This window comes from Cebus imitator, unplaced genomic scaffold, assembly GCF_001604975.1.
Source record: "Cebus imitator isolate Cc_AM_T3 unplaced genomic scaffold, Cebus_imitator-1.0 Scaffold155, whole genome shotgun sequence".
NCBI lineage: Eukaryota > Metazoa > Chordata > Mammalia > Primates > Cebidae > Cebus > Cebus imitator.
Window position 1 is genome coordinate 1,245,975 of NW_016107470.1, and position 27,043 is coordinate 1,273,017.

General features: G+C 38.9%; 1 protein-coding gene, 1 non-coding gene and 1 pseudogene across 5 annotated transcripts in view; 2 read left to right on the forward strand and 1 right to left on the reverse strand.

Moving 5' to 3' along the window:
- The window catches only part of PIP5K1B (phosphatidylinositol-4-phosphate 5-kinase type 1 beta), a 334,673-nt gene that overhangs the window by 223,802 nt on the left and 83,828 nt on the right, over positions 1-27,043 (forward strand). For all 3 annotated transcript variants that reach the window (XM_017543423.2, XM_037743820.1, XM_037743819.1), the window contains 2 exons: positions 9,298-9,453; positions 14,106-14,250. In XM_017543423.2, coding sequence (XP_017398912.1) covers positions 9,298-9,453; positions 14,106-14,250 — 301 coding nt within the window. The remainder of the gene's footprint in view (positions 1-9,297; positions 9,454-14,105; positions 14,251-27,043) is intronic.
- LOC119473404 lies at positions 10,278-10,384 on the reverse strand. The gene has a single exon (XR_005202609.1). It is a non-coding gene; the product is annotated as a U6 spliceosomal RNA (small nuclear RNA).
- On the forward strand, positions 14,260-19,229 carry LOC108314506 (annotated as a pseudogene). Its single transcript, XR_001829500.2, has one exon. The product of XR_001829500.2 is annotated as a 60S ribosomal protein L9-like (transcript).

Consider the following 27,043-nt stretch of genomic DNA (forward strand, 5'->3'; position numbering starts at 1 on the left):
TTGATAGGGATAGCGTTGAATCTGTAAATTACTTTGGGCAGTGTGGCCATTTTCACGTTGTTGATTCTTCCTAATCATGAATATGGAATGTTTCTCCATCAGTTTGTGCCCTCTCTTATTTCATTGAGCAGTGGCTTGTAGTTCTCCTTGAAGAGGTCCTTTACGTTCCTTGTTAGTTGTATTCCTAGGTATTTTATTCTCTTCATAGCAATTGTGAATGGCAGTTCGTTCTTGATTTGGCTGTCTTTGTTATTGGTATATAGGAATGCTTGTGATTTTTGCACATTGATTTTATATACTGAGACTTTGCTGCAGTTGCTTATCAGTTTCAGGAGATTTTGGGCTGAGACAATGGGGTCTTCTAGATATACAATCATGTTGTCTGCAAATAGAGACAATTTGACTTCCTCCTTTCCTATTTGAATACCCTTTATTTCTTTTTCTTGCCTGATTGCTCTGGCTAGAACTTCCAGTACTGTATTGAATAGGAGTGGTGAGAGAGGGCATCCTTGTCTAGTGCCAGATTTCAAAGTTGGGGGGAAATAGGGGAGGGACAGCAGGGGGTGGGGAGTTGGGTAGAGATAGCATGGAGAAAAATGCCAGATATAGGTGAAGGGGAGGAAGGCAGCAAATCATACTGCTACATGTGTACCTATGCAACAATCTTGTATGTTCTTCACATGTACCCCAAAACCTAAAATGCAATTTAAAAAAGTTGAATAAATTTTTATTATTTTTATTTTAAAAAAAAAAGACAATATAATCTTGCTACTCTTATAATAGCTAATGAGCAATTTTTCCTATTGTCATTTGTTTTTCTTATTCTATAAATTGCTTGTTTATAATCTCTGCCTATTAGGATATTATATATTATATATTATAATATATATATTATATATATTATATATTATATATTATAATATATATATTATATATATTATATATTATATATTATAATATATATATATTATATATATTATATATTATAATATATATATATTATATATTATACAATATATTACTAAATAATATATAATAATATAATATGGTGGTATTAGGATATTATTCACAGCATTGTTGTATGTTATAAATGTTGTTTGTCTATTATTGTTATTATTCGGATATTATTCACATTATGATATTTTTGTTTTGTTGTTTTTAAATTTTAGTCATATATTTGTCTTATAAAAATTTAAATACATAGTTACATTGCTTTATAAAAAAAAAACAGCTTTATTGAGATATAATTAAGATCTGTAAGCTTTACCCTTTTAAAGTGTACAGGCCTATGATTCTTAATATATTCACAAAGTTATATAACCATCACCATTTTCTAATTTTATTTTATTTTATTAATAATTTTTTTGAGATGTCGTCTCACTCTATTGCCCAAGCTGGAGTGCAGTGGTACTATCTTGGCTCACTGCAACCTCTGCCTCTCAGGTTCAAGTGATTCTCCTTTCTTAGCCTCCCAAATAACTGGGATTACAGGTGTGAGCCACCACACCTGGCTAATTTTTGTATTTTTAGTAGAGATGGGGTTTCACCATGTTGGCCAGGCTGGTCGCAAACTCCTGACCTCAGGTGATCCACCCACCCTGGCCTCCCAAAGTGCTGGGATTATAGGCATGAGCCACCAAGCTCAGCAATTTTGTAATTTTAGAACATTTTTACTACCCCCAAAAGAAACCCCATACCCAATAGCAGTCACTCCACATTCCGTCCTCTTCCCAGCCCCTGGCAACTACTAATTTGTTTTCTGTCTCTATGGTTTTGCCTACTCTGGCCTTTGCTATAAATCATATAATATAAACTTTGCAGTTTGGCTGTTTTCACTTAACAGAATATTTTTGAGGTTTATCTGTAGCATCGTAGCATATATTAGTAGTTTATTCTTTTTATTGCAGAATATTCCATTATATTGATATACCATATTTTGTTTATTCATCAGTTGATGGGTATTTGGGATGCTTCCCTTTTGCCTTTATGAATAATGCTGTTAGGAACATTCATGGACAAGGTTTTATATGCACGTATATTTTCATTTCTTCTGAATGTAAACCTAGAAGTGGAATTTCTGGGTCAGATGGTAACTCTCTGATAACGTTTTGAGGAACTGTCAAACTCTTTTCCAAAGCAGCTGTATCATTTTACAATCCCACCAGCAATGTATATGGGTTCCAGAGTTTCTCTACATCCTCACCAACATATGTTATTGCCTGTCTTTTTTTCTTTTGGCCATCCTGGTAGGGATGAAGTAGTATCTCACTGTGGTTTTGATTTGCATTGCTCTAATGACTAACGATAGTGAACATCTTGCATGTGCTTTCTGGCAATTTATATCTTCTTTGGGGAAATGCTCACTCAGACCCTTTGCCCATTTTTAGTTGAGTTGTCTTTTTATTATTGACTTATAAGAGTTCTTGATATATTCTGGACACAAGCCCATTATCAGATATATGATTTGCAAATATTTTCTTTCATTCTCTGGGTTGTCTTTTACTTTTTGGATAGTGTCTTTTGAAGCACAAAATTTTTTAATTTTGATATCCAATTTTTTTCCCCTTGTTGCTGGTGCTTTTGGTGTGATCTAAGAAAGCATTGCCTAACCCAAGGTTATGAAGATTTACTCTCATGTTTTCTTTTCAGAGTTTTATAGTTCTAGCTCTTACATTTGGGTTTGTGATTCATTCTGATTGAATTTTTTTGTATATGATATGAGGTAGAGATGTCTTCATTCTTTCGTATGTGGTTAGCCAGTTGTTTCACCACCATTTATTGAAAAGCCTATTCTTTCTCCTATTGAATTATCTTGGCACTCTTATTGAAAATTATCAAGAGAGAACATAAACCAGACCAAAAAAAAAGGAAAAGAAAATCAGTTGACCACAAGTATAAGGATTTACTTCTTGACTCTCATATCCATTCTATTGATCAATATGCCTACCTTTATACCGGTACCATTCTTTCTTGATTACTTCTGGTTTGTATTGCTAAGTTTCATAATCAAGTAATGTGAGTCCTTCAAATAATCTTTTCAGATTGTTTTGGCTATTCTGTGTCCCTTGTATGTCCCTATGAATTTTATAATCAGTTTGTTAATTTGTGGGAAAAAGGGCAGCTGGTAGTTTGATAAAGATTGGTTGAATTTGGGGAGTGTTGCCGTCTTATATTTTACATCCCATAAATGTAGGATTCTTTTTATTTAAGCCTTTTATGCTTACAAAAGACTTCACCATTGAAGAATCAGATAAGTGTTCACCATATTTTTCTTTTACCTTTTGTAGATTTTTAAAATGTTTAAAAAATTTTATCTGTGTTGTATTTAGTTTGGTGTATGAAGTGAGAGAGAGATCTAACCTTGTTTTTTCCCAAGTAGTTAATTGCTGTCCTAATACCACATACTGAATTAGATATTTCACTTTAAAGCAAGTCAAGTACTTTATCACTTTTGTTTATTGGGTAGATAGTAATGATAATGCTTATTGTCCTGCTACCATGGGAAAGGTGATTCCTATGCACTTTCCTTCCTTTATGTTTTCTAACATTTATCATGATCTAATATGCTATAGGTTTTACTTATTTAATGCCTATCTCCTTTATTTAAATGTAAGCTGATTGCACCTAGTGAAGGGGTGTGAGTTTGGAGGGTGCATATATTGTAACTTTTATTTGTTAAATGGATGAAGATACCATGACATGTATACTGGGTCCAGTCTCCTTAAGGTCCAGGACAGGTCCCTGTAGAGATTACCTCCACTACGGGGTAATTTAACCATTCACTCCCCCTTGTGGCTCCACACCTCATCCTTCTGTCTGCTCATCCTCTTAATCCTAGAAACAGACCTCCTCAACACTCCATCTCCCTCAAGTTCCTGGTGTATCTTTTACCTCCTTCACGAGTTGGATGCACTTGCTGTCTCACTTTTTTATTTCTTGTCACTATTCAGTGTACTCCAGTGGCTTTTGATCCCGCCACTCTACCAAAATGTTCTTTCTGTGGTAATCAACAATCATTGCTCAAGCCATTGAACAACTTTCAGACTTCTGTTTTTTGTGGTTTTTTGTTTGTTTGTTTGGTGCCTTCTTGCTTTGTTGCCCAGACTGGAGTGGAGTGCAGTGACGCGATCTCAGCTCACTGCAATCTCCGCCTCCTGGGTTCAAGTCATTCTCCTGCCTCAGCCTCCTGAGTAGCTGGGACAAGAGGCACGTACCACCACATCCAGCTAATTTTTGTATTTTTAGTAGAGATCGGGTTTCATCATGTTAGCCAGGCTGGTCTCGAACTCCTGACCTCAAATGATCCGCCCACCTTGGCCTCCCAAAGTGCTGGGATTACAGGGGTGAGCCACCATGCCCAGCCACTTTCAGTCTTCTTCAAACTCTCCAGCATGTGAGACCACTGACATCAGTTCTCTATGAAATGTTCTCTTCACTTGTCTTTTGTAACTCAGGACTTCCCTGGTTGCCTTCCAGCCTCTCATCTGCTCCTTGGTATCCTTTGGAAGCTGTTCTTCCTTGCTTACTCTTATTGTGGGTATTCCTCAGGGTCTAGCCTCTGATTTGGTCTCTTCTTATACAGCACTATCTAGGTAATTCCCATTCTCCCAAGGGTTCAGTTACCATCTGTGTACTTGCAACTTACTCCCCACACTTCTATCAAGTCTCCTTGCCTATCCACTCTCCCAACTTAAGCATCTACTGGATTCTGCAAGCCCAGCATGCCCAAAATTGAATTTAGCTGCTTACCACCCCAGAGCCTGCCTCTTCACCTGGGTCCATGTCTTACAGAAGGCCACCACAATCCACCCAGTTACCCAGCCAGAATTCTGGCATCATCCCTTAATCACTTCCTTTTGCTTATTGCCCACGTGCAGTCATTCAGCAACACCTATCAGTCGTCACTCTGCAGAATCAGGAGTGCATCACCTTCTCCCACAGCACCTCTCCTGATTCAGCCACTGTGTTTTTTGGTTTGCAGAGTTTTTGTTTTGTTTTGAGATGGAGTTTCACTCTTGTTGCCCAGGCTGGACTGCAACAGCACAATCTCGGTTCACCGCAACCTCCCCCTCCCAGGTTCAAGCAATTCTCCTGCCTCAGCCTCCTGAGTAGCTGGGATTATAGGCATGCACCACCACATAGAGAGGGGGTTTCTCCATGTTGGTCAGGCTGGTCTCAAACTCCTGACCTCAGGTGATCTGACTGCCTCGGCCTCCCAAAGTGCTGGGATTACAGGCATGAGCCACCACGCCTGGCCTGGTTTACAGGTTTTATTATTATTATTATTATTTTACATAAAGTTGTGGCCCTAAACAGGTCTCTTTGCCTCCTGTTGTGTACCCTTTCAATCCAGTTTCCCCACACACACTGCATCCAGAGAAATCAGTTTAAAATAGAAATCTGCTTTTGCCAATTTCTGTTAAAAACCCTTCCATGCTAATAATAATAATAATAATAATAATAATGTTAAAGGAAATAAACATCCATGGATTTCTTAGTGTACAAAGTCCTTAACTTTCACTTAGCACATTTCCTGGCACGCAGTAGGCGCTCAATTGTTATTTGATAAATAATCCAATGAATGAATGGAATTTTCATCTAATACCGCCATTTTAAAGGGTAATTAAATTATTAGAAAAGTAGACACTTTAAAATACAACTTTAAGATGTTTCATCAACTGTGGTTAATTCAAAGCTCTTAATGTGTGAAGGCATACTCTCCTCCCACCAAGAAAATAGTACCTGGTCTTCAAGTTTTTTTTTTTTTGAAGTCAATATTTTCTAACCTTTTAAAATCCCTTCATCCCATCCACAAGTGAGTCATGCTGCCAGTGTAATAATGTCTACAAAATCCTATAATATTTCCTGGAAATATTAATCACCATTATGTTGAAATTTCACTGAAATTCTCCATACAAATAATTTATCTAAAGTACTAAAGCTTAGCTTCCTGAATAGAATATGAGTTAAATTAATGTATTTATTAAAGAAAATTGGCTGTTCTAAATTTCAGAATAATGCATTTATTCAACAAACATTGGTGCACCTATTATGTATCTAGCACTAAACACTGATGACATAGAAAGCTTTTTAAATATTGATTAGTTCCTCCCTCAATAATTTAATAGTCTGTTTTGAGTCAGGGATTGAAACAAATGACAGATCTATAATGAAACAATTGCTAATATTATTGCATATGCTACTATGGGTACATGGAGAGAAATAAGAGAAAAAAAGACCAGTTCTTCCACAAGAGAGCTCACAGAGAAAAAAAGACCAGTTCTTCCACAAGAGAGCTCACAGAGAAAAATACGTTTCAACTAAATCCTGAAAACGTAACCCAGAGTTCATTAAGAAGAGAGACAGGAAGGGCATCTCCAGGAGAAAGAATAGCATGTACAAAGGCCTAATGGCAGAATGAACATGATAGGTTCCAATATGGCAGAAGGGTGAGCTGAAAAGTGAACATAGAGGCAGTTGAGTGGCAGAATGCAAGGCTGGAAATGGGCACAGGATACCTATGGTCAGCCATGGTGGAGCCCAAGACAAATCCAGGCATTTCTGCCACACAAAAGGAAGCAAGCAACCACCCAAACCAGCTTTCAAGGTTACCTAGTGAAAAGAGATCCTGAGATCCTGAGAAATGAATTGCTGCAAAGTCCAAGTCCTTATCTGCTGAGTGAGATCATTCCTTTAAGGAAGAAACTCACCACTTGAGACAAAAGTGAACTCTTTGTTGTGGTGCTATGTGGTCTTGGCAGAGGTTTGTTTTCCGGTCTTCTCTGCTCCTCATTATGTGTGATGCTGATAAAGAACAAAGAGTTCCTTCTTTTTCCAGGCCTTTGGCCCTCACTCCACAAAATGCCACGAGCATAGCTCTCCTGAGTGTCTTCCCCTCATTACAAGACTCTTATCCTTATTGCATTTCCTTGTTGCTGCCGAAAACCTTTTGATCATAGCTGTTTCTTGGTTTAGAGAAATAACATTAACCTAAGAACTGTAATGTAGAAAAGCAGTTCTCAAACCTTTGGGTCTCAGAGCCACATTATATTCTTAAAAATTATTGAGGACACCAAAGAGCTTTCATTTATGTGAGTGATAGCTATCTATATTTCACATATTAGAAATTAAAATTGAGAAAAATTTAAAAGATTTATTAATTCTTACCAGGTAACAAAAAAATTGTATGTTAACATCAGTCTATTTTAACATAAATAATTACCAAAAAAAAATTTTATTTTCCACAAATAATTTAGTGAGAGCAATGGCATTGTTTTACATTTTTTTTCTGAAATCCTTAATGTCTGGCTTAACAGAAGATAAGTTGGAGTCTCACATCTGCTTCTGAATTCAATCTGTGGTGGTATCACAGGTCATGTAACATCTGGAAAACTCTACACATGTGAGAGAATGAAAGTGAAAAAGGCAAATAATGTCTTATGATGATGATGATGAAAATAATTTTAACATCACAGCTCTTCTGAAAGGGTCTCAGATACCTAGTGGTTTCCAACCCACATCCGAGATACTCTGATTTAGAAGTTTTAAAATACTATACTGAAAGACAGGAGTTTAGTAAAGGTCTATAAAAGTTAGCAGATAGAGATGATGGGTTGATAGGTGCAGCAAACCACCATGGCACATGTATACCAATGTAACAAACCTGCACATGTATCCCCGAACTTAAAGTAAAATTTAAAAAATAAATAAACAAATAAAGAAATAAATGTTAGCAGATAGAATGTTAAGGCAGAGGCCAGTGTGCGAATAGTGACTTCATCCTTGTAAAACAAATGTAACCACTGTTTGAGAGAGTAGAGAATTAAGGTACACATGGCTTATTTTTTAAACATTCAAAAATTTCTTCCCCTCAAAGAAAAACAAATTCAAGGTTTATCTTTTTTTTCCTCTCAGTTTAACCAGAAAATAGAACGCTAAAGAGCTAGAAAATGAACCACCAAGTAAACAACTTAAGAAGAAAAACACCTGAGGTTCATGCTTTCTAGTTCTGTGACCTTGGGCAAGCCACAACCTTTCTATTCTCAGTTTTTGGACCTTAAAAAGGGCCTTCCTCTTCCTCATACATGTGGCTAATTTGAGATATGCAATGTGAATGTTGGCTTCCAGACTCTAAAGCCCTCCACAAATGTTATTAGGATGATGATATTATTATGACTCTAAGACTGCTCCAGGGACAAATAAACCTTCCCTTCTCTTTAAGTGGAGAGCTTGCCCTCCATTCTTCCCTCATTTATGTCTCCTAAAGTCCTTCTCCAATTAAGTTCTTGCAAGCTGCCTCTGGGAAGGCCCTAGATGAGCTTTAATCTACGCTCTGAGATTCCCAAGGCTAAACACAATTACTCTAATACATTTACTATCAGGTTACCCCTCTATGCAAACTTTTAAAGGAAGAGAGACACTGCCAAAAACACATCAAGGGAAAGCATAAACTGGCCTCAACTTCCCTCTCCCCCTCCCTCCAATGCAATTCTCTAGCAATATTAAGCCAAGAAGAATTATTGCAGCAAAGAGTGAATGTAAATAAGGATGGCCCGGCTGCTGCTTAAGCAGCTTCTATGGACATGTCCTCCGTGAAGTCCCAGGCTTCGGCAAGCCTGATTAATGGTGAAGTACATTTTCATTAGTTCAGGTTCCCAACACACTTCTGAAGTTGTAGACTGCTGTTTAGACAAAGATTGGGAGTGAATTATATATCTGACATAAAACTATGAATTAGAAAAGACCTAAAGGGTAGGAAATTTCAGTGGAAATTCGCAGAAAGAAAAAAGCAACCAGAAGTAACTTGGCTAAATTGGGCAACATGAGCACAAGATTAAACTTTGGCATGTTTAGAAATTCCCATTCCCAAGTTAATAAAACCAGGGTCGTGAGAATTCTCCGTACTTTACCATCTGCACTTATCAACCCACCCATCCTCCTCCCAGCACTAGAAAAACATTGTTTAGAGGGGGGAAAATGATTCTTTGGCAGTAAAACATTTGAATTTTACCTCAAGCTAAACTTTATTTCAAAATTTGGACAGAAATTTTAACTCTTAATTTGCTCTAGGTTATTCTGATTTAAGTCAAGTCATTTTGGACAAATAATATAGCTCATTCATTGTATTCATCAGATGAAACAGACAATTTCACCTCCCTTGCCATATATATAAATTAAGCCTCTTGTCTTCTACTCAAATAATGACTAAAATGTTAATAAATAATAGAATATTTAAATAAAATATTAATGTGATTTTACAATAAATATCTTTTATTTGTCCTTTTCCTTTCTGTCTAGCTTTGAAGGCCTCACCTTCTAAGAAACGATGCAATTCCATCGCCGCCTTAAAGGCGACGTCACAGGAGATTGTGTCCTCAATTAGCCAGGAATGGAAGGATGAGAAGCGAGATTTGCTGACTGAAGGACAAAGTTTTAGCAGCCTTGATGAAGAAGGTAAGGATATGTAACTTTTTAAAAGAGAAAAAAGTTCTTGTGATTTATTTATACAAGTATATTTGCAGAAGAAAAATATAAAAATACCTGCTCTAAGAAATAAAATCTATTAAGTTTTTAAAGGATAGCTTACAGTGTCCAGCCCAGCTCTTTGGGAGGCCAAGGTGGGCAGATCATTTGAGATCAGGCATTTGAAACGAGCCTGGCCAGCATGGCAAAACCCTGTCTGTACTAAAAATACAAAAAAATTAGCCAGGGGTAGTAGCAGGTGCCTGTAATCCCACTACTCAGGAGGCTGAGGCATGAGAATCACTTGAACCTGGGAGGTAGAGGTTGCAGTGAGCTGAGATTGCACCACTGCACTCCAGCCTGGGCAACAGACCAAAACTCTATCTTAAATAAATAAATAAATAAATATGCAAGCAAGCAAGTAAGCTACAGTGAGATACCCTTCATGAAAATTTTAACTACCACATAAAAAATACAATTTATGGTTTATGATAAAAATTAGACAATATTAACTCAAAAAGAAAAATGTCTACTTCCACCATTTAATGGTAACAAATATTAACATTTTGTTGCTTTTACCTCTAGACCTTATTCTGTGCATGTACACATACACGCATGCATCCATAAACACACACACACATACACGCAATGTGACAGTAAGTTGTCTCTTCATTTAGGTCTTCTTTAATGAATTTTTTTTTTTCGTACCCACTGGTAATACTCGGGAGGTACTTCATGTTCTTTACTTTGAAACTTTCATAACCATAAGCAGGTACCAAGAGAAGGAAAGAAAAGAGGCAGGAAGGAAAAAGCAAGGATCTATGGAAAGTTTCACAAATTTGCATGTCATCCTTGCACAGGGTCCATGCTAATCTTCTCTGTATTGTTCCAATTTTAGTATATGTGCTGCCAAAGCGAGCACTTTAATGAATTTAAATAAAGTTTTCTAATATTTTTCTGGTGTGGCTTGCACATATACCTTTCGTTAGGCTTATTTCTTGGATAGATGCAAAGATATTGACATAGACTATTTTTCTGGATTTTTAAAAATAGTACCTTTTTTAAGAATTGGGTTTTCTAGCTGTTTGTTGCTGCAACATAGACTTCACATCTATTTTGTCTTTCTTTCTTTCTTACTTGCTGGCTAGGATTTCTGGTACGATGATGAATAGAAGTGGTGGTGCCTTGTCCTGATTTTAAAGGGAATGCGTCTAATGTTTCAGTGTTGAAAAAGAAGTTTGCTGTATTTGATACCTGTAATCAGGTCAAGGAAGTTCCTTTTTTATTCCTACTTTGCTGAAAGTTTTTTTTTTTAATCAAGAATGAGTATTAAATTTTATCAAATACTTTTTTCTGTCTACCAAGTTGATCATTTGTTTTTTCCCTTCTAATCAGACATGGGGAAATGACATTTTAGAAATCAGTATATTATTTTGAGAATCTCAGCATTTCCTGAAAATGTCTTCTGCTTTCTACAGGAGTTAAGACCTCTTCTAGGGGCTTTCTTTTCCTCAGTCTTTAGGTTGGGGTGTTATTTCTATTCCTTCTTCAGCAGCACTTATCCATATGTGCTACTTGGTTTCTTTCTTTTTCATCTTTCTATAAACTAACTTTTATCCAAAGTTAGTAATGATCCTCTCTGAATTGATGTCTCCAATTCCTGGCAGACATTCACCCGCTTCTCCTAAGCTTCCTGCACTGGCACCTCCCCCACTCTGCTACCTGATTCTCTGATAGCACACACAAAACTGCAGGTGTCTGTAGTCGGGGAAATAGGATAAACTTATTTTAAGATTATATTAGCTAAGCTTTCAAGTAGTATCTGACCTCTAAAGTTAAAGCAATGGATTCAATTGTTAATTTGGAAAAATAAATTAAAAGTATAATAAATATACCACACAGCATCTAAAAAGGCTGGAAACATGGTAAGTAGTGCACACATTGTGTTTCTTTCAAAAGACCTATTTGACTCATTGCTTCAAATTTAGAGATACAACACCTTTAAAAGTCTCTGTAGGTCAAAGAAAAGCCTATTGAGCATATTCTTTGAAAATGTAACATAGTAGGCCGGGCGCGGTGGCTCAAGCCTGTAATCCCAGCACTTTGGGAGGCCGAAGCAGGTGGATCACGAGGTCAAGAGATCGAGACCATCCTGGTCAACATGGTGATACCCCGTCTCTACTAAAAATACAAAACATTAGCTGGGCATGGTGGCGCGTGCCTGTAATCCCAGCTACTCAGGAGGCTGAAGCAGGAGAATTGCCTGAACCCAGGAGGCGGAGGTTGCGGTGAGCCGAGATCGCGCCATTGCACTCCAGCCTGGGTAACAAGAGCGAAACTCTGTCTCAAAAAAAAAAAAAAGAAAAGAAAAAGAAAATGTAAAATACTATTATAAAATGAGTTTATCTCGGCAGTCCTCTTCACGCACAATGTTGAGTCTCTAAATCACGCTCTGTACTTGGGGAACTTCCGCTTGCACCAGTCATCACCGAATTTCCTTCTAGTTTTTAACGGTTTGTTTTCTGGCATTCTCAGTATGCTAAGGTTATATTTTCTATTGCCGTGTAACAAATTATCACAAACTTAGCAGCTTAAAATAATACCCAGTTAGTAGCCGATGGTTCTGTATGTCAGAAGACTGGTTACAACTCACACAGATTCTCTGCTCAGGGTCTCAAAAGCTGAAATGAAGATGTCAGCTGGGCTGAGTTCTTAAAGCACTGAAGATGAATCCTCTTCCAGGTTCATTAATGTTGTCGACAGAATTCAGCTCCTTGTAGCTGTTGGACTGAGATCTCTACTTCTTTGCTGTCTGACAGCCAAGAACCATGCTTAGCCCTGAGGGCCATCTACATTCTCTACCATGCAGCCCCTCTGTATTCAAACACAGAATGTCCTGCAAGTCAGCCCCAACACTTTGACTCTCTAACTTCTGGTCTCTGACCTCCAGACCCAGATTTAAAGGGCTTGTACAATTAGGTGAGGCTCCCCTGGGAAATCTCCCCTTTGACCAGCTCAGTGGTAGCCAACTCAGAGTAACCTGAGTTACATCTGCAAAATCCCTTTTGCAGGGTCATATCACATAGCTACAGGAATAACAGTTCATCACGTTTGCAGGCCCCACAATGAAGAAAGAATTTACAAGAATATGGGTCATTAGGGGTCATCTTAGAGTTCTGCCTACCACACTGGCTTTAGAAAAAAACTGAAGGATTTGGGAGCATGAGGAAACACTTCTCTCCCTCAAAGAGCTGCTCCTCATGGGTTGAGGGGTCACCTTCCTGATGATGTGTGACCTGGAACTGAGTCACTAGACAAATGTGTTTTGCTCTGTCACTCAGGTCATGTCTGCTTTGTGAAGTAAAGCTGGTATGCCCAAAACCTAGGTCGAAGACCAGCTCCGTCTACCTTATAAGGAATGGCAATTCATTGGAATCTGATATCAAATTACTTTTGACACTCAGTTTTCAATGTTATGGACAGTATTCATGTTTTTCTTTCCATTTAATGAGACGTTGGGATCAAGCACATTGAAGATTGCAAGCCAGGTGTCACATTAAAGTTGAAGCCTTTCTAATTTTTGAAGGTGGAGCACTTTGGTCATGCATGGTTTTTTATGACAATCATCTGTTATCCATTGCCGCAATGTTCTGTTTTGACTTGAATTGGAGACAGAGCATCCCAATATGTCGCCTCATTTCCCAGACCAGAGTCCAGCCTTTCCTGAGGTGCCTGGCTTCCCTCCCTGCCACTCCCTGCCCCACCACCTATACCCTTTAAATCCAAAATCCAGAACCTCACACTCACATGAGAATGCCTATTATGGTCGGTTTACATTTACACACTAAGAATCCTTAATGTTGAATTTGTTGGGCCTATAAAGAAATACCAGGAATACCTTAAAGTTACAATGTATTAGCATCTGTTTTAGGTCAGTCTGGGGGTATGATGAAAAGAGTCCATCTACCTAGACTCCAGAGAGATGGGCTCAGCCTTGAACATTCCTCTTTCCTCACAAGAATGGGCTCTTGCATAAGTAATTTCATGGGCCCCTAAATTAAAAAAATATATAAGGGTTTTCTCATTTTTTGAAAAGGTAGTTTTGCTGCTAAAATGTCAAAAAGAGTCCTGGATAATGTTTAGAAGTATTTACATGCTCAGATGGGGTTAAGGCAGAGCTGGCTGTTAGTCTGTTGAAGTATTTGTTTTCTGGCTCTTGAAAAGTCTGGGTTCTTAGATCCAACCTGAGAAACGTAGATAGGGCAAAAAGGTTCACTGTCTGTTTATACATTTGCCAGTTATCCTTTTAATCTCCGTCAGATTATCTGCTTAAATTCCTATGAGTTTTTTTAATGCCATCTTTTTGAAATAGTAAATCACTTTATAAGGTTTTTGAAGAACATTCATAATATCATTTCCATAACCCATTTTGTAAATTAATGCAATTTCCTTTCTGCATAACCTGTTTGCAAGAAGCTATTTTGCTTTTCTGCTGTAATTCCAAAAAGAGTACAGTTAATTCATAATTTAATTTGCAGCCCGATAGATAAAATGAATGCTTTTGACTCATTTAGATTATTATAGATACTAAAGCTGCATTTATTCTTGAGATTCATGAATGTGCGTGTTGCTTTCGTTCCCAGCCTTAGGATCCCGACACAGACCAGACCTGGTGCCTAGCACTCCATCACTGTTTGAAGCTGCTTCCTTGGCGACCACAATTTCATCTTCTTCCTTATATGTCAATGAGCACTATCCACACGACAGGCCTACGCTCTATTCAAACAGGTAATACTTAGTGCGGTCAAATAACCCATCCACCTGTTACCATGTCAACATCAGGCCTGAAACAGTATCTCTAAATGAGAACACGTTGTCTCTAGCAACCAGGATGTGCCTGTCATCTGCCTCGTAAGTTGGAGAGAAAACATGTTTGATTTTAACTATGGCAAAAGAACATTGGAGGAAAAACCCTCATGATTTTTCTTTACAGTTGTTCATTATGTCATGTAGAAATTATATGCTTGGCTGGATGGTAGAAGACAAATCTTTCATCATTTTTATTTTAGTAGATTTTTTAGGAATGTGTTTCTTTAAAGCAAGCACCCTTAGTTAATATTACACAGGTAGTGCAAAGATATTATAATATTCTCCTTTGGTTTGTGTGATCTTAGTGACTATGGTAAACAGAATAATGCCCCCCTGCCCCAAGTTGTCCACATCCTAATTCCTGGAACCTGTGAATATGTTACCTTATATGGCAAAAGGGACGTTGCAAATGGGATTAAATTAAAGATCCTGAAATGGGATGAGTATCCTGAATTATCCAGATAGGCCCAATATAATCACAGAGTTCTTATAAGGGGAAGACAGAAGAAGGGTCAGAGTCAGAAGAGGAGATGCAGCATCAGAAGCAAAGGTCAGGATACCCCATTTGCCCTGATGTGATTATTATTCATTGCATGCCTGTATCAAAATATCTTGTGTAACCTATAAATATATACATCTACTGTTTACCCACAAAAATTAAAACATAAATACATCACATTAAAATTTTTTTAAAAAAAACCAGAAGTCAGAGAGAGAAGGAGTTGAAGATGCTGTGTTGTTGACTTTGAAGATGGAGGAGGGGACCATGAGCAAAGGAATGCAGGAAGCCTCTAAAGCTGAAAGGGCAAGAAAACAGATTCTCCCCTAAAGCCCCCACAAAGAAACACAGCCTACCCACAGCTTGAATTATAGGACTTCTCCCCTCCAGAGGTGTACGATAATAAATTTGTATTGTTTTAAGCCACTGTGCTTGTAACTGGTGACAGCAGCCATAGGCAGCAAATACAGTGACTCTAAAACATTTAATGTGACTTTAAGTATTAGGGTGGATTATTGACATTTCTTAAGTGAAAAGGTAATTTTTTATTTGGTATTTTTCCTTTATAAACATAATATTCTTGAACATTGGTTCTAGTGTTAGAAAATGACATCTTTACAAAGAGATCACGTTGTCTATGGGATACACTATTTTATTGTCTATTGTTATATATGTAGTTTATAACTAACTTTAATTCCAAGAGAGGGACTAATAGATATGGGCTCAATAATTGTCTATTAGATCCTGCACAAAGTGGATATCACAGTTAATATTGTGAGAAGACACAATAGTGAGAATAATTTTACCAAAAATAATGAAATATCATATAATCGTCTGTATTTTACCATTGATTTGAGTGCATCTTTAGAAAACTGAATGTAACAGAAACCCAGGACATTTTCGGAAATTATATACTCTAGCAACTTTGTATGCACTGTTTTATGCATTCTATAAAATGTTATGAAAGTAGAAACAAATTTTTAAAAACGTAAGTAAAATAACAATTATCTGTTAAATGTTAGGCTAGTTCTTACTGAAACCTAGCTCTCAAGAATCAAAATCAGATTTATGCAAGTGAAGAATTTCTTAGGCTTTAAGTCATTTTCCATCTTCAGGCTAGCAGCTGAGTTGCTTTCCAGGAAGAAGAGTGAATATGGTAGATTTATTTTTAATATATGAATATCCATGAAGTCTAGCTTAGTGTTTTGGCAAGTTAAACTTTGCTAGTTGGACCTGCTGTAGTAATTCTTTTTTGTTGCTATTTCTTCCTCTCTCAGCTAATACAAGATTAGGTAGGCAGCAGGTTAGGCGGCTAGTCTAGGTACAGAAAAATAGAACAAGTGGGTAGCGGGGCAAGCCACAAATCTTAGCTGGGCCTAAGTTTGCATTGTTCTACTCTAGGAGCCAACAAATAAGGCTCTATTAAAAATTATTTAACTCATCTAAACTATACAGAGTTAGTTGATTTGGTCAGTTTCCTTGGATTGGATTGGAAATTTAAAATGACTTAAATTAATGTGTCATACTTACTGTCGAATGTTTAAATTTGGTATGGAAATTAGTCAAGCAACAGTCTTTCCCGTCTGTTTGGTGCAGCTGAACACATGGGTCTATATAAAGTTCTTTTGCTCTCAAATATAAATAGCAACTCAGAACATAGCTGGAAAGTTGCAGGAAGTTCTTAGCAAGGTCAAAACAATTCTCATATGAGGCCATGATGATTTCTTACAGTTTGCTGTTGTGGTAATTATTGGGGCATATGATTGGATGTGCTCTTAAATCATTTATTGAGATTTTCAGCCAAATATAAAAGGGTTTTATTTTGTGTTGTGTTTTGGTAGCAGTAGTGGTGGTGATGGTGGTGGTGGTTGTAGTTAAGTATCGAGTCTCTTGACCAGAGGTATTCAACTCTTGGGTATTCATAAGGTTTTCCTGGGATCTGGCACAGCCTCATCCTGACTCTCAATCATCCCTGGCCATCCTGGAAGCTACCTCTGCATGCTCCACCTCTGCATGCTCCCAGAGCTGTGTTGTCATTCTCAGTACTTTTATTTATGCTGATACTGGCTAGCGAACAGATTTGGAGGGGGGAAATAAAAAACAGTTATCTATGATATTTTTTCCTTTCTTTGAAATATGTATTGAAAACAAGTGCATTGTTTTAATCTTCTTTGGCACTGTATCTCCAAATTGCAATTTGGTATCTTATATTTCACTGTCAATCAAAGTTCAGTTGCAAGAACAAGAAACCACTTCATCTTAACCAGAAAGGGATTTAATCTAAGGAATTCGGTGGCTACAAAGTCTGTGGAAAGGCAGGGGGCATGGATTCCAGGCTGGCACCAGGAACTCCATCCTGGAACATGCCAATGAACTGGGCCATCAGCAGCACTGCAGCAGGAACCACAGTCAAGTTGGTGCCTGCCAATGAGACGTAACCCAGACAAAAGCATTTCAGTGAGCCCAGAGTGTTTTTTCAATAAGCCAGCCTTTAAAAACCAAGCAACTTCACTAAAATTAACCCAGATTCTTATGCAAAATCAATATCTTTGACACCTTATAATTTTGGCTCTGTTTCCTCCTGGCATTTATCAGCTGGAGGGAAAAACCCTGGACCCCCTAGGTCACCACCCTCTGCCTCATTCATCTGTACTGTCACCTGCCTGCTCCCATAGGTATGTCTGCTTTTAGCCTTGATGTGCGCAAGAAGCTGATAGAAAGGCCTTGGGTCTTAGTCATGGACTTAGGGAAGTCATAAGGAAAGAAGGCATAAAGGTACTGAAGAACCCTGAAGACAACAGCTTGAAAACTCCCAGAAGCAATATCCCTATTTCCCTCACCCACCATGCCCAACTCACATTATTCAATTGGCAAACTTCACCAGCAAACAAAAAAAATTGCCATATTTTGTTTCTATCATTTTTTTTCCTTTAGAGTCCACCTAGTCCTACTTGGTGTTTCTTTAGGCGATGAATAGACACTATTCTAAATGTCATCTGGCCAACTGAGTTTCAAAACCTAATCCAAATAGCCTGGAAAAAAATTCATTGAAAAGAAAATATGTTGAATGTTGATGTTATAATTTACATGTGAGATTTTTCTCTTTATGAATCATTTTTCTGTTCAGGCAAAGTGGTCTGTTTTCTGATTCTGACATTATGTTACACATATCTGTGCTAAAATAAGCTGTAAATGTTTCAACTAGCAGTTGTCATTCTGTCAGCCTGTTTAGAATCCTTAGGTTGGCAAGGTATTGATTAGTACCTGGATGCCTCCACACCTAAATTATATACTACAGTGGGACATTGTTGTCTCTTAGGAATATTTTAGGGATTATTTTTTGTAACTTCAAAAACTAATAGCAACTCATTCTTTTTTTAATGTACTCCAAGGAAAAAAGAATGGAAGGAAAGAAAGAGGAAGGAAAGAAAAAAAAGTATTATCTTGAAAGTATGTATCAAACCTACTGGTTGGGAGTACATATTTTCAGGTTACACTGTGCAGTCTTGTGTTCGAGCATGCAGATCGTAGGAATAAAGAGAAAACATCATGGGCACTTGCTTCCCAGTCAACTAGTGAGATCCAAGTTCTGAATTTTTGATACTTGCATTTTTCTTTACTAGTAAGAAGGCTGTTCTTTTAAAAGAGTATAAATTAAGCACTAAGAAATATAGAGGCAGCTTTTCTTTACCGCATCTACTGTGAGAATGAAGACCATTCTCAGCAATCAGATTGTCAACATTCCAGAAAATGTGGACATTACTCTGAAGGGACACACAGTTATCGTGAAGGGCCCCAGAGGAAACCTGCAGAGGGACTTCAATCACATCAATATAGAACTTAGTCTTCTTGGAAATGGAAAAAAAGAGGCTCTGGATTGACAAATGGCAGAATAGCAAAGGAGCTGGCTACCATTTGGACTATCTGTTGTCATGTACAGAACATGATCAAGGGAGTTACACTGGGCTTCCCTTACAAGATGAGGTCTGTGCATGCCACTTCCCCATCAATGTCGTTATCCAGGAGAATGGGTCTCTTGTTGAAATCTGAAATTTCTTGGATTAAAAAATACATCCACAGGGTTTAGATGAGACCAGGTGTTGCTTGTTCTGTATCTCAGCCCCAGAAAGATGAATTAATCCTTGAAGGAAATGACATTGAGTTTGTTTCAAATTCAGCTTCTTTGATTCAGCAATCCACAACAGTTAAAAACAAAGATATGAGGAAATTTTTGGATGGTATCTATGTCTCTGAAAAAGGAACTGTTCAGCAGGGTGATGAATAAGATCTAAGAGTTGTCCAACTACAGAAACAAGATGTCATATGACTCCTAAGACCTACTCGTTATGTTTAAATGATGCAATGAAAGACCTATTGATTTGGAACTGTTGCTTAAAAAGAAATATAGAGGCAAATGTGTTCTGTCTCGAAGTTAAGAACAATTTCATGTAATGCTATAGAAATAGGTTACACATATGAGTAATTTCATGATTTCCTGCATAGTTGGTAGCAAAGCTGAAGCTCTGGTTATGCATAAGGATTGAAAGTCACACTTCATTCCAGCGTACCTATGCTTTCCCCATCAAAGGTCTCTTTCCAGCATCACCACTCCATCCAGTCTCAGGTTTGGTTAGTGGCTATTTCTAACAGTTGGCTCACCCTGCAGACATTTGCAGTATTGTAAGAAGGGCAAAAATGTCATAGAATAAGCCACTGGTCATTTGCACATAGAGGGAAAATTGGCAAAGGCTCCCTAAATGATGAGTCCAACATTCTAGCTCTCAGAGGCTGACCCAGCAGATCAAACAGTCTCATGTCCCCTTCTTCCTGCCTAATATTAGAGTGTCACAGTCCTGTAACAGGGGTGGAAGCACTCTAACCACAAGCCCTTCCCCACAAATTACTTACCACTTAAGGTTTACAGACATGGCCGGGCGCGGTGGCTCAAGCCTGTAATCCCAGCACTTTGGGAGGCCGAGGCGGGTGGATCACGAGGTCAAGAGATCAAGACCATCCTGGTCAACATGGTGAAACCCCGTCTCTACTAAAAATACAAAAAATTAGCTGGGCATGGTCGTGCGTGCCTGTAATCCCAGCTCCTCAGGAGGCTGAGGCAGGAGAATTGCCTGAACCCAGGAGGCGGAGGTTGCGGTGAGCCGAGATCGCGCCATTGCACTCCAGCCTGGGTAACGTGAGTGAAACTCCGTCTCAAAAAAAAAAAAGGTTTACAGACATGCAAGTAGAGCCATCCCAAAGGTTAGAGATCTTTCTTTAGATATGTCTGAAATATCAGGAAATGGAAATCCAGAAACCTTATATGACATATCCAAGCATGTTATAGGACTCTAACTGAACACAGGTCTGTAGGGTCTAAGCCCCTTGTCTTTTCCAATGTACCACTCCTTCATCATGGCCTCCAAGTACATATAAGGTTGGTTGGTTGGTTTTTTTTTTCTTAACATGAGTTCTGGTCCCGTTTGATTCTTTTTTTTTTTTTTTCCTGCTTAATACTAAAATATTTCTAGCAGGCAAAGTGGTGGGATTATGGTTTGGTTTGGTTTGGTTTTGAGACAGAGTCTTGCTCTGTTGCCCAGGCTGGAGTACAGTGGCACCATCTCGGCTCACTGCAACCTCTGCCTCCAGGGTACAGGTGATTCCCCTGCCACGGCCTCCTGAGTTGCTGGGATTATAGGCACCCACCGCCAGGCCTGGCTAATAATTGTATGTTTAGTAGAGATGGGGTTGCATCACGTGGCCAGGCTAGTCTCAAACTCTTGACTTCAAGAATTCCATCCCCTCAGCCTCCCAAAGTGCTGGGCTTACAGGTGTGAGCCACAGCACCTGGCCAATGGGCTTATGTTAATGTCCACCTATAGTATTGTTAATGTCCACCTGTAGTATTTGTTCTACCAGTTACTGGTGAATTTTGCTTATTAAAAACAGCATTGCAAGGGCAACTTTTCTATCATAATATTAGTCTTACTTCAAATCACCAATAATAATCTAATACAATAGCAGCTAGTTATTGGACCTTATTAAGGGCTATGTTAAGCCCTTTATACATATCAAGTGATTTAATTCTCACAGCAACTCTGTAAGGTTATTATATTTATGGTCTCCATCTTACATCAAGGCCACATGGCTAAAAAGTGGAGCCATGACTTCCAGCAACAGCACAGATATAGAATATAAAGTTTCAGGTGATAAGTTTTAGATGATGCTTTTAACGGAAATTTGATGGCATCCATACAAGTTCTCTTCTTCCTCATCTTTTTGCCTTTTCTTTTTCCATGGGATTTTGAGTGAGGATTTTCATCTGCAAAGATGTTAGAGACAGAATGTTCAAACACTTGAAAAATTTAACATTAATTTAAATTTATAAGAAACCTAAAATAGCTATTTCCTCAAGTTGTTATTTCCAAGTCTCCAGGTGGACTCCAAATCACTACGTAATCATTGAGAAAAGACTTTTATTAGTTATGTTCCTGCTGGGTTTAGAAAATCCGATCTTCTGTTGATATAGCAAGGTCAGCAGGAACCTTTAATATTTACAAAATGAAGGGAGAACAAAGTTAGTTGCAAAAACATCCTAGTGATTCCAATCCCCTAACCCTAATCTCAAGGGAAAGACAGCACAACTGTCTTATCTGCTATGAGCTTCACAGCTACCTGCCATACCTAGACACCAATATAGGGCTGCACAGCCCCTCGTAGGATGATGTACTTGTTGATGCTAAACATTGAAGATGACCTCTCCAGACTCTTTGTTCTTTTATGTTTCCTAATCTGATTACTTCCACCTTGCAAACAAACCTTCCTACCCCCACCACCTCAGATGGTGGTGGGTAAAGATGCTCATACATCTTTCTAAATCACCACTTAGGACATTAGCTCTCAAACTGACACTTCTAGTGATCTAACATTGGGCAAGTTACTTGCCCTTCATTTTTCCTCATTTGTAAAATGTGAATTACTGTACTGCTGCCCCCAATGAGTTTTTATAAAGATTAAATGAAATAACAGTTAGAAAGCACTTATACCTCCTGGCATATAGTAAGCCCCATAAAACATTTGTTGAAATAAGATAACCAAGTGATTTGAGATACTAACACCTTGCAGCTTCCCCATAAGTGTCTTTGTAAGGGGCATGATGTTTTTGGCAAAAAGCCATCACGGAGCTTTTTGTTAGTCAAAGTCCTTTCAGGAAAAGGAAAATACACTTGGAATTTCAAAGGGAATTGGTTACAGAGTGTGGGGAGGCTGGAAGACTGAAGGGGGAAGTGGCAGAAACCCAGATAAATAACTGCAGGAGGCAGCTCCCACCATCAGCTCTACCATGTTACTAGAACATAGATGTGCTGCCACCTTGGAGAAGGAACAGTGGCGGAGGATGCTACCTGAAGAGCTGGGATAGTGCAAGAACATAGCCACCTGCCCCGAAATGGAAGAAAGAGAAATGACAGAAGAAAGCCAATGGCTTCTGTCCTCTTGCCACCTCATCCAACTCCTGCAGAGCCTTGAATGACAGGACCTGGTCAAGGGGCCTGTGGGATACAGTTTGCAACTCTGGGCCCCAGCATGGCAAAGTAGAGTTGAGACAGGATAAAAACAACCACAACGCATGGAGCAAAAGCTAGACAGATATAGAATCTTTTTTAAAAAAGAGAGAGAGGAAAAGGTCAAAGCTTTACAAAGCTAGAGTGTAAGTACAAGAACAGGAATCAGTTTAGACTTTTATAGAAGTAATCACGGAACCAATTTATTATCATTTATTATCATAAATTTTTTAGTGATCTCTGCAATTAGAGACTCCAGTATTTACCAAGTCTGTCTGACTATCAGTAACACATTCCCTGGTACTGTGCTAGTTGTAAATACTCATAGAAATGTCTTAGCTAATTCCAGACACATGGGATAAATTAAAGGGTTTGGCATCACTGAGTCTTGGCCAATCAAATGCAGCCAACCATTCAAACCATGTTCAAATAAGGCAAACACCAAGCTCTGACCAAGCCAGTTGTTTCTTGCCTCACATCGATTTTCTATACACCACTTTCCTTTTGCCGTCCATAAATCTTTTTCCACCACGTGTCTGGCCAAGATTCAGCATGCCAAAAACATCATACCCCTTACAGTGAATTACAGAGAATTCCTCAAAGATGCTTGTAAGCTGAGGAACCCCCATGAGACCCCTCTGATAAGGCAGCTGACAGAGTTTGGGAGCAGATAGCCATCATCCATGCCGTTATATAACACTTCTACTCTGTTACCAATACATAATTTGTGAACCCACTGCCCCACCCCATCTTATCATCTGAATTTTACTTAGTCTGGAGCAAACACACAGAACCAGGGAAAATATGGTCACATTAATTTATTCTTGGTAAAGAGAAGGATTTAGTCACCCTTTCCCAAGTGTCAAGAAATGAAGTCATCAAGCAAATGATGCCACATGTTTAGAGAAGAAGCAAAAACCTTCCTTATTCTTCAGTCTCTCAAAAGAAAAATATTCCATTTTAAAAATTAGAACCATTGTAGGCATGCCGGCATTACCAGTGAACCTGAGTGGTGTCACATCTCTCTCTAGTTGTAGCTGAGACACATGCTGAAAAAATTGGAAGCTGGCTGGGAGTGATGGCTCACACCTCTAATCCCAGCACTTTGGGAGGCAAGGCAGGAAGACCACTTGAGCCCCGGAGTTCGAGACCAACCTGGAGAGCTTAACAAGACCTCATTTCTCTATTAAAAAACAAACAAAAACAAACAAACAAAAAAAAGCAGCTGGGCATGGTGACACGTGCCTGTAGTCCCGGCTACTTGGGAGGCTAAAATGGGAGGATTGCTTGAGTCCAGGAGTTCCAGGCTGCAGTGAGCTATGATCAAGCCACTGCACTCCAGCCTGGGTAACACAGTGAGACCCTGCCTCAAAAGGAAAAAAAAAAAAAAAGGAATCTGTAGAAGCTTTGTAATATGCCTGTTAGTTTAGTTTTTCCTCCCCACCCCAGAAAAAAAAAAAAAAAGTAGAAGAAAAAACATGGATTTACATCGCATTAGTCTGCACCTGGATTTTACCAGATGTCTTTTTCCTTTTTGACAAATTATAGAATTACTTCTGAAGTGATTAGCTTTTCAAATGATCCCTCGAATATTTCTGCCAGGGCAGGAAATTGAAGTGAATTTTTTAGAGATCTAACATTATATGAAGAATAATTTAGGATTCTGCATTAATTCAAAGAACATTCACATTTTTTGAGGAATTTATGTGTGATAATATTTCTAGGTGCTTTTTGTGTGTGACTAAGATTTTTTAATAGATCCAATTTATGGATAAATCATATTGCCAAAAAAAGTGGGAAAACTGTTGGCCAATGTTTGAATATTTTAACTGACCAAAAAAAGACTTATTTATCCATTCTCTGCCTCTTAATTCTGGGACTAAAACACCACATCTTTATTTTCCTTGACTTAAAACACTAGTGCTATTTCTCTGGAAGAATGGTTTGCTGGTAGTGAGTGTACCTCTGCAGACACTCTTCAATTCTCTGCCCACCTTCATTGAGGCTCAGGAGTAATGCTTCTCAGTGTAATTGGCTACTATATCAGGGTGCCTACATCTGGAAATGGGGCCCTGAAATCTGCATTTTGGCAAGCTCCTTAAGAAATTCTTACCCACACTAAGATATAAGAAAAAAGTTCTTTGGAAATAAACTCTTCTCCCTCTCTATTCTTTCTGAGTAGTGAAACGGCACCTGCCTTGTGGTTCAGCTGAGATACAGCTGAACTCTTTCAAGAAATTAAGAGGACATAACATGTAACACCCGAAATATAAAACCATAGCAAAGCGGATGTTTTCAGATTCTAGTAAGAAGAACAGGACCTCAGTTCCTTTCTCATACCTCAGACATGCCTGGACAGGCCCTAAGCAAAAGTGACTTTTTGCCTTAAAGGTGTTAAAAGAAAAAGTTCAGCTAAATTAAATGTAAAGGAGTTTACTTGAGCAGTGAACAATGTGTGAATCAGGCAGCCCCCAGAATCATAGCAAATTCAGAGACTCCAGCGCAGATACATGGTGGAAGAAGATTTATGGTCAGCAAAATGAAAGTGGTGTACAGAAGACCGAAGAGAGGTACAGAAACAACTGACTTCATCAGAGCTCAATGTTTGCCCTATTTGAACATGGGTTCGAACAGTTGGCTGCATTTGATTGGCCAAGACTCAGTGATTGGCACAAATGTAAATTATGGTTGGTTTATACCTCTGCTTGTTGTAGTTATGGATGTACAGAAAAACCTTTAGGCTGAACTTAAATATGTAAGGAGGCAGCTTAAGGCTAAACTTCATTTAATGAAGGTATTTTAGGTTAGCAGCACCTCTGGGAAATGCTTCAACCAGCCCCAAACCTGCTTCCCAGCATGGTTCCTCTGACCCAAAGCCAACATATATTTATTTCTGCCCAGCAGCTCTTCTTGACCTCCCTGAATCTACAGAGATCCTTAGTTCTGTAGTCAAACAGGGTAATTCTCTTTCAGATTCTTTGGCCTCCACTGACTCACCCTCTTTGCTTAAAGGTCAGCTTGGTTTTTCTGAGCCCTGAGAATTCCCCTCTCAACCCTGACCGTTTCACTCTGCTGTTTGTTTTGTCCAGGTGATAGTTGCCCTCTTGGGTGAAGCTGGCCTTATGCAAATTTCATCTCACCCTAGACAGCCCCTCTGGCCAGCAGCCTCAGACGGGACAGCACCCTTCCCAGCAGCTTGTCCACACCCATTCAGCTACCTTCCCTGCCATGGCCTCTCTTTGAGATGTTTCCCTTAGCCCCAGCCACTGTATTCCCATTTGCCTTCTGAGCCTAGCTCTTGTGTTGTATGTGAAGTAGTGTTGCCTGTGTGGGCCTGGGATCCGTAACAGGTAAACTTCCAGGTTCATGTTACCAGCTCTGGCCATGTCTCCTCCATCCAGAGACCCTCTCGTTGGGGGCTCTGAAAGAATCCCAAGATTCATTGTTGTTTCTCTGACATTCCTCAAACATACAGGAAAAGTAACAAACAGAATTTCTTCCAAGGCAAGTAGAAAATTGATCCCCAACATCCTCTGTTTAATCCTTTTGTTATCTCTGTTTAATCCTTTTGTTATCTAAGTTGTCAGCCTTATCTCCTGTAATTTAAATGACTTGTTGATTTCTGGGGGAAGGAATTTCACCGGGGAAGTCCTCTAACATAAACCTGCTGCTGAGGACTCATTTGCTTCACAGAACCAAGCTGTCCCAGCCTCCCCATGGGCAGACCAAATGCCTCTACCACAACCTGCCTTTGCATTTAGCTCATGATTGTTATGGGTGCCAGGAGGATTGGGTAAATGCAACGAGGGAACTAGGAGACAACGTTAAGCTCTCCATTCAGAATATTAATCTAAAATGTAATCATTTAATAACCTGTTTTCAAGGATAAAGTAATAAAGGTGAAATGTATAATGATGTGAAGGAGCTCATTATTTTTCTGGCCAGCCCTATTAAAAATTAGTGTGTGGAAGGGCACAAAATAACTTTAAAATGACCAGACTTGTTTTCAAAATGGAGTTAGCTAAAATGCCAATTTCATTCTGATGGCTACATGGGGCAAAAAATAATAATAATAATGGTAGTGTTTCTCTCTGTCTTTTCTTTCATTGCTTCTCATCACACTGGAAGAATGGGTTCTGACTAATCACTTTGTCTGGGAGAAGATGTTTTTGTCTTTTATTTATACACAAGTGCATCTAGGTTGGTGTCCTCCTAATTCCACCCAGCCTCACCTGTCGCTTTTTGTGTGGTCACTGAGTTGTGACAGGAGACAGGCGAGGCATTCCAAGGCCAGGCCAAAGCTCATTTGGGCAGCCCGTTGAGTCTTCACCTTTTCCCTGTTTATCCTCCTGCCTTTCCAACCTAAGTAGCAAAACTCATCCTGAAAGAATCACAGAGCTTTGGAAATGGGAGGGACTTTTGGCCATCATTTCTTCTAGCCCTTTTATTTATTAAAAAAAAAAAATTGGCCGGGTGCGGTGGCTCACGCCTGTAATCCCAGCACTTTGGGAGGCCGAGGCGGGTGGATCACGAGGTCAAGAGCTCGAGACCATACTGGTCAACATGGTGACACCCCGTCTCTACTAAAAATACAAAAATTAGCTGGGCATGGTGGCGCGTGCCTGTAATCCCAGCTACTCAGGAGGCTGAGGCAGGA